This window comes from Leuresthes tenuis, unplaced genomic scaffold (assembly GCF_036924035.1).
Source record: "Leuresthes tenuis unplaced genomic scaffold, fLeuTen1.0.hap1 SCAF_7, whole genome shotgun sequence".
Classification (NCBI taxonomy): Eukaryota; Metazoa; Chordata; class Actinopteri; order Atheriniformes; family Atherinopsidae; genus Leuresthes; species Leuresthes tenuis.
In genome coordinates, this window is record NW_027325361.1 from 24,627,649 (window position 1) to 24,635,934 (window position 8,286).

Below are 8,286 nucleotides of genomic sequence, written 5' to 3' on the forward strand. Positions count from 1 at the left end.
TAAGCCGCTCACAAACCACAATGTTGGTCACATGATATGAAAACAGAACTACATGGTGACGAGTCACTGCACCCTTGGAGGTTTCTTCCCCTGCACTTGTAATAACTTTGACACTTTCACGGAGAGGACGTCAACACCGACTTGAGCGACATGAAATCAAACTTTTGCTTTTTCTGGATCAAATAACTGAAATGCTGAGTTCATGTTGTTTCCCCACCAATACTAAAAAGTAGATGTTATTTATATAGAACTTGTATGTAATATACTTTTGAAAATGCTGAAGAACATTCAAGAGACATTTTATTAATCTGTTTCTCCCTGTCTCAATCATCCCCATTTTTTCAAATTAAATGTCATGAATAAAAAGTTGTTTTCCATGTAATATTGCAGTACAAATAACACAGAGGAGGTATTAAGAAGCTGGATGAAGATGTATATTTGAGATTTGTCAAGGACAATCAAAATTAATATGATGCTGATGTTTTGCTGTTGTTTTTTAAAAATGAAATACTGGCTTGTTGGGTCATTCTCTACTTTCTCCATGTAAACACTTGACACTGAACAATACTCTGAGGTTTTGGACACCTAATAATTAACATCAGTTTCAGTCGATACTTGAATAATGTTATTAGCACTTTTTTATGACTCTAGTAGATGCATGTTTGTGATTTTGGACAAAACTGAAAGTCTACAGTTTTAGTTTTGACCAAAATACTGGACAAAATTTTTGACTTGACAGTTCAGAATATGTAAAAGGAAACAAAAAAACCCCTCCAAATTTCTTGTGGTTTTCACAAGGATCAAATTACCCTATTATTTCATGACAGATATTTCAGTCTGGACTAAAGAGTCATGTTGCCAGCAATGCTAAATACACCTTAAACTTAAATAAAAGCAACACACATGACAATAACTAATACAGATTTATTCCATTTGGCTTTCAATGCAGAACATCAACAGGAAATATACATTACAAGTTCAATATGTACATATTTGATCGGTTAGTCTTAGGCTATCACATAAACTCGACCTCCACCTTTCTTCAACCTCCCTGCAGTGAATGGAAGGAAGATTATGCTTGTATATAAAACTATATTACCAGAAATGGCATGTGAAACTAGCTTGTAGAAAAAAAGAAAGAAAAAACTCCAAGAGATCTGTACCTCCAGTTGAGTGCCATTAAAAAAGCATTTGTTTCTTACAGCAAATGGTAAGTCAGTGCATTTTGTCCACAGTTTCTGATGGGTTCAAAAGCTAAATTTACTCCCTTTTGGTTGGCTGGTTGAAGAGAAAAAAAAGTAGCACTCACGTTACCTATTAAATTAGCATTGCCCCTACTTCTCCAACTGTGGTCACATTGGGCTCAAAAAAACCATAAAAAAAACAAACACATATTGCTTCATACCAAAAGTCCACAAACAAACAGGTGATGGCATGGTGGCTACATCTATCTCTTTATTAGTCTAAGATATAAAGCTTTAGAAAGAACAACAAGTTGTATATATTTCTAATCTAAATCAAGACAGAAGACAGAAGTTGTTACATTGGCAGCTGGGATTAACTTCTGCTCCCCCTTGACCCTGAATAGGATAAAAAATAAAAGAGCTGATATCGGACACTTAAATTAAGCTGTGGTTCCTTAGAACCATATGGTACAAAGAAGACCTCTGATAGAAACAACCCATTCAAAATTTGTGATGACAGTGACACTCAAGTAAGAGAAACATGATCAATATATATATATATATATATATATACACATATATATTCACCATAGTTAGCACTTATTTGTTGATTCTACTTGAAGCATGCTGAAGGAATATGCCATTTAAAAGACACTACGTGTGGTGTTTTATAGTCCTGACACCCTCTGTCAATCACAGAAATGATATAGGTCCACGAGGGTTCATTGAATGGGTTGTAGGGTGGATACCAGAATTGGACTTTGAATTCATTATTTGATTTCATCATGTATCTTCAGTTAGGCAAAGGCAATAGTCAAGGAAAAGTCAAATCAAAGTTGGATTTGCTTCAACAGTATTTAAATGACTCAGACCTTATTAACATTCCTTTTCCTCAGAACTCAGACTTAGCGCTCAGGGAGCTCTCGTGCGTTCCCTTTAACTCTCCACTGGTGGCTGCAGACATCCCTGCCTTATCTTTACAAAGCAGTCGCCTTAGAGTGCTGCGGAATTTCTCTGCCCCAAATAGGTAGACCAGCGGATCCATAGCACCATTCAGGCAGGTGAGGGATGAGGTGAGGCGGTTGGCCATGCTCAGTGCTCTGCGTGTCTGACAGGAAACGCCAGGATGGCTGTAGCCTAGAATGAAGGTGGCCCTGCTCATATGATAAGGAAGAAAACAGATCACGTAAATGAGCATGACCACACCAATGGTGCGCAGAGCCCTCAGCTTAAGGGCTGGCTCTAACCTAGAGCCCCGATGCAGGCTGTGGATGATGAGTAGGTAACAGGACAGGGTGGCAAGGAAAGGCGGTGTGAAGGCCACAGCCAGAGAGATTAATGCATTGCGTGAGGCCTTCTCTCGGTACAGCTGCAAACACACTGTTGTGTTGTCCACCTGCGCAGTCTGATGGGTGACAAGCAGTGGAGCCATGGAGACAGTAACCAGGACCCATAAAGAGAAGCTGATGATGTGAGCATAGCAACCATGACGAACCTTCAGTGACCTCACAGCGTGAACCACGGCCAGGTAGCGATCTACCGCCACACAGGCTAGGAAGTACAGGCTGGCATACATGTTGACATAAAACAAAAAGCCTACCACCCTGCAAGAAACTTCACCCAGGGGCCAATGGCCTCCTGTGAAGTGGTAGGTAGCCCTGAGTGGGAGGATGATCACGTACGATAGATCTGCCACAGCCAGATGAATCAGGAAGACATTGGCAGGAGAGGACACTCCACGTTGACGAGAAAAGATCCAGAGAGCCAAACTGTTGCCACTCAGTGCCAGAACAAAAACCACAATGTAGAACCATCCAAATAGCTGGTTCTCAATGGTGGTCTCTACTGCAGCACAGCTCTCTGATGACTGGTTTGACAGCAGAGACAGTTCCACTGTAGTGGACTCCATTTTTGTGCCTGAGGAGACAGAGAAATTGCAATTATCTTAAAAGCAAACCTTAACTTTAGCTACACATTTTCATTCACATGGCTGCTGCATACATAAGACCAGGTATTTACATAAATTGTAGGCTACATAACAATCAACAGTCAAGAACTACTGAATGCAAGAAAAGAGAAAAAAAAATGTTAATTGTTATTATTCTGAAAGCAAACTACCTCAGTGACAGGAAACCTTGTGAGCGAAACCCTGTCCATACACACTGAACAGACAACAGGCAGGGAGAGCTTTTGTCACTGTCCCAGTCTCACAAGGTAACAACAATGCCCTCAGAGAACATAAGTGCTTCATTCTGACCATTGGAGTGCTTCTATAAAGTCCAGAAAGTCAGAGCAACTCATTAACTCCTCACTTTGGTTTGCAACTAACTTATCTGGGCTGGCCAACTTATAACTGTACAGTATTACACTCAATTTGAACCACTACATTACCTGTAGTATTACTGACTCGTGTATTCAATGTAATGGTGTGCCTCTATATTCAATATATAACATCGTGGCGTAAAACTAAACATGAAATGTTGCAGAATTAACTTCTACACAAGCAAAACCGCTAAGCTGGCTAATCAGTATTTTATCCAGTACAATCCAACTTTATTGGTAAAGCTCTTTAAAAACAACACAGTTTGAACAAAGTGCTTTACGCAGGTAGAAATACGGAGTGAAACATTAAAAAAAATTTTAAAAGTCTTGTTGGCCTAATTTATATACCCAGACTTTCTACCCAGTCTCCAGTTTCTACCCAAGTCAATAAGAAGGTTAGCTAAATATAGCCGAAGTTTCCACTGTATTATCAAGGTAGCAATAACTTTGAATGTGTATAATCAAGTCATACAGTTTGTTTGCTTATTTGTTTTTTTAACTTTCTGCCATAGAGTGTGGTTTCCTGGAAGTGTTCCAAAATATTTCTGGAAAATTTTCAGAATCAAAATGACAGACTGTGAGTCCTGAAATCCAAAAATGCAAAGCAGAACAAATAAGAAGCAAAACTTGACTTGGAATAGGGCAGAAAAGTCTACAAGGCATAACAACAACAACATAGCAAAGAACTATAAAGAAACCCAATTGTATATATACTGAAGTAGCTGACAAACGCAATGCAGGTGAGTGGCAATGAGTAACAACCTAAGGACAAGAAGTAAAGAAAAAAAGAAAGAAAGGAAGGACAAGGGAACAAGGTATGAAATAAAACAGGAAGATTTTTTCAAGACATCATTCAGTTCTGCATAGTGGATTTCTCAGATTTCAGAGTTTCTAAGATGCTAAAAGTGGTGACGGTGGATACCTCGCAAGATATCAGTGTAGAGATGCTACTGGATTTTAATGGGAAGACTTAGACAGTGTTAACAAAGTACATTAACATGTTGATCACATGTTGGCATCTTCTAAATAATTTCCATATCATTCCATTTCATTTAATTTTTACAAGAAAAATTAACGATAGGCTACTGTGATTTGACTAAATCATTGTGAATATTTTAATCATGGTCATAATGCAGCTGGTTCACATCAAGCCGAGCTCATGAGTTGTTATAATAGGTCCTAAATCTAAATGCAAATTTATGTTTCTGCATGCTTCTTCAAAGATGGTTTCCAACTATTCAGCCACACCTATAAAATGACCACCCACTTGGTTGCACAAATTTGGCAAACTCCAACTGTCCACTCCTTTTTGCCTCTGTCTGCTTTTTTTTCTGTTGCTTTCATAAGATATCTACACATGTAACACTGGGGTGTGACGAACAAAGTCTGGATTGTGGTGGATCCAGCACCATGTGCAATTAATGAATCTCATCCAACAGGTCAGATTTCTCCAGCTGAGACAAAGTTAAAAAATGCATCTTGTAAATAGCTCAGCGAACAGGGACATACAATTAAATAACAGAGTAAAAACAATGAGGGTTGCCTTTGTCAGACTGGGATTAATCTCTTTTTCACCAGCTTGCTTTTGGTCCATTAGGAGCCAACCAGATGTAGCAGCAAGGCTCTTTTGAGTAAACGATGTGAGACCCACAATCAAAGGCTATTCTCAGCCAAGGTTCAGACTCTAAGCTTTCATTCTCCCAAAAGAAAAGGTCTGCAGCCCCAGCAGGGATAACAAACCAGTAGCGGAACAGCTGAATGGAAAAGCCTTCTTACATCTCTCAGAGGGATAATCCTAAAGAGAGACAATCCTGAAATTTGCCTTCATCACAGTGATCTAGTTATGCAGATCTCTGCAGGCGAAGAGGAGACCGAGCCTCCTGGCATTGGTCCTTTTCAAAACTGAGACAGCTGCAATGTGTGGAATTCACTATAGCTAACTGGAATAAATGAATGTGAAATTTGCTAACTGGATTAAATGATAATCAACCACCAAACGTTAGAAGCTGATGCGCTGCCATTACTTAAAAAAATAAGTAAAAAGTACAAGCTTTTAAGTACAATCTTAAGCTGGATCATTATAAGCAGTCATTTATTCTATCGTGTTCTAGTTGACACACACATGAATCACTTTTTTTTTTTATGGTAAAGCTATCTCACAATAAATAGATACAAAGAAAACTTACCAGAAATCCTGAGAGGAAAAGTTTTGCTGCTTGCAAGCAAAGTGGATAACAGTCAGTACAGGGGCAGGGAGCTGTATGTGGACCAGAGTGGAGACAGGGAGTTTATCTGCAGCTCTGTGGAAGAACTGGAGCTCTGAAACAAAGAATGCTGTCCTCTAACCCCTCTTCTCTCCGTCAAGATGTCCTGAGGAATGAGACTGTAGCTCTTTTTGTCTCTCAACAAATTTGATAACAGAAAGGGAGTCCCGATGGGAGCCTTTCGTTTGAACCCTGACCCCACCCTTTCTTTCTCCATCCCCTTCTCCTAAGAGAGCCACTTGTGTGCTCCACAATAGTTTGAGTCAGAATAAGTAGTGCGTTTTAGCAGCGGGAAGAAGAATGGAATGCCTCAGTCGCAATGAGTTGTCGGGCATGACTCCATGGAAACCAGGCTTGGTGGTGCACCAAGTGCCTTCACCATGAACACCCACCCTCCCGCTGATAGATAGAAGATGGACTGTGTTGTGAATTGTGAAGTTTATGACTGAAGTCTCAGAGATGATCTTTTTGTAGATGGTCTGTTAAATTCTAAAGAGGGCCCCATGCCCTATAGGACTGTTAGAAAAAAAAAAACAAGTGCAACAAGGGGGGATGCTTGGTGAAAACAGAGGCCCTTGTTGCTCTCGTGCCTCCTGGGGGCATCTTGAATTGGAATGCTCAAAATAATCAGTCACATAACCATCAGACAGATGTGGAGAAAGGACCCTCTGGCTGAGGGGGATAATATTTCTTTCATATGTGGTCTTCACAGCTGTGTTTCAGACACATAATCCCTTTTTCTTCTATGTATCATCGATATGCTAATGGTATTCTATAGACTTGAATGAAGCCACTATCTGCTTGGGAGTGTGGAGAGGCTTTGACATCACTACCCTGTTAATCTACTGCCAACTACTAATTGGGATGGGTCCCCCACCTTTGTTTGGCTTGTCCACTTTGTCTGTTATGCGTCTGGTAACCCTGTAGCAAAAACATTTCCTTGTGTACGTGTTGTGTTTATGATCTTAAATGTTATTCTTGCTGCTGAAAAGATTTTGCTCCGTTTGACTGTTAGATATCAGAAACTCTCACACACTAACAAACCTGTTATGAGTTTACTTTGAGTAAAACAAGTAGGCAAAGGTTTTAATTAATCATTTTACTAATGATTCATGTAAAAACTATGTTCAAAAAAACAAATCCAATCAAACATACAAAAAACTGAAAAATGCTAAGTTAGACAGCAAATGTTCTATTTTGGAATAGTACAGAATCATATCAACCATACAAACAGACTTTCATAGACTGACATTCAAAAATGTTTTATTTGACAATTTTTGCAGAGAAAAGTACAATTCTCATCAATAAATGAGACAAAAAAATACTCTAGCACTAAACAAATTTTTAGTTTTTGAAATCTATTAGTAGTACAGAGCAATGTTTCAATGAGAAGGCTCTAGCTTTGTGTGTGTAGTACATGAGCACAAGGGGTGGTGCAGTTCACCCTGTGCAGCTGGTTTCATACCATTCCAGTTATCAATAGTTGGAGGCAGTGGGCCCCAGAGAAGCTTAACAAAGTTCCAACAAAGGCAGTGAAAGAGACTGAAAGCTAGCAAACAGACAAGTAAACAATGTTTGGTTTAGAATTTAAAGATAAAAAAGAAAAAGTTAATTTTTTTATGAGAAGGTACATTCAGCATTCATGACTCTTTTGCATTTGTAGATCAATTTATCATATAAACCGTCTCTAAACCATAGACAAATATAATCCAACCCACATGTGCACAAGCAGTTTTACTAAAGCAAATACTTTAAAATTAATGATCTTATAAGTCTTACTGTGGGTGCTGCTTGAAGCCCTACAAACTATTTAATGTTCATTACAGTTGCATGTTTAGATATGTAACTCTAGACCTTTGGTATTCAACCATATATGAAAATGCAAATTAAGCCCACCACATACAACAGTGCTGGTTTGATGGCCACGTCTGGCCCATGTATTTGAAACACAAGAACATCGTTCGCTCCCTTCTCTTCTATAGGTGTGAGGAAGCCAGTTCTGCAGGCAGAGCCTCAGTCAACACCACTGAAGTGTATTTTTTTAAGCACGGAAGGAAAGCTCCAAGCTTAATTTATCAATCAGGAGGTCCCTGTTAATAATGACAGTTCTGTCTCAGTAGATTAACAACACTCATTAGGAAACTTGTGCTGCATTTACAGTGTTGCTGTTGTCAGATGGAGAAACTAATCTAAAACCCGCATACCATAGTTTGAGTACAGCAGAAAACAGAGGGTAGCAAAACACCAGTTGAGACTCTTACTGAAGTAAAACAAATTTGCGCAGATATGAGCCTTTGACTTTGCTACCTAAAGACAAAGCTAATTATATGTTGCTAAATGCTAATGTCAGATGAATCTTGCTCCCCATCACCATCCTGAAAAGTATACCTAATTCTGCAAGATGACAAGATTGGTTCATGGGAATTGTTATCTATGAAACTACCTGAAAGTGTGATTATGGGACGGCCACTGGTACACTGTAGTTCTACTGTGGTTCTACTTAGTTTTACTGTGGG

At 39.1% G+C, this 8,286-nt stretch overlaps 2 protein-coding genes across 2 annotated transcripts in view; one reads left to right on the forward strand and one right to left on the reverse strand.

The window, feature by feature from the left end:
- LOC140312341 (allantoinase, mitochondrial) overlaps window positions 1-8,286 on the forward strand; it is a 505,108-nt gene that overhangs the window by 135,635 nt on the left and 361,187 nt on the right. The window lies entirely within an intron of this gene.
- On the reverse strand, window positions 869-5,860 carry gpr17 (G protein-coupled receptor 17). The gene is made up of 2 exons (XM_072388753.1): window positions 5,693-5,860; window positions 869-3,101 (listed from the first exon to the last, which is right to left on the reverse strand). The coding sequence occupies exon 2, from the start codon at window positions 3,091-3,093 to the stop codon at window positions 2,077-2,079; it is 1,017 nt and encodes a 338-aa protein (XP_072244854.1). The 5' UTR covers window positions 3,094-3,101; window positions 5,693-5,860; the 3' UTR covers window positions 869-2,076.

Bases quoted from the DNA above. Each gene is read 5' to 3' on its own strand.
- gpr17 (XM_072388753.1), bottom strand. From the start codon at position 3,093: ATGGAGTCCACTACAGTGGAACTGTCTCTGCTGTCAAACCAGTCATCA.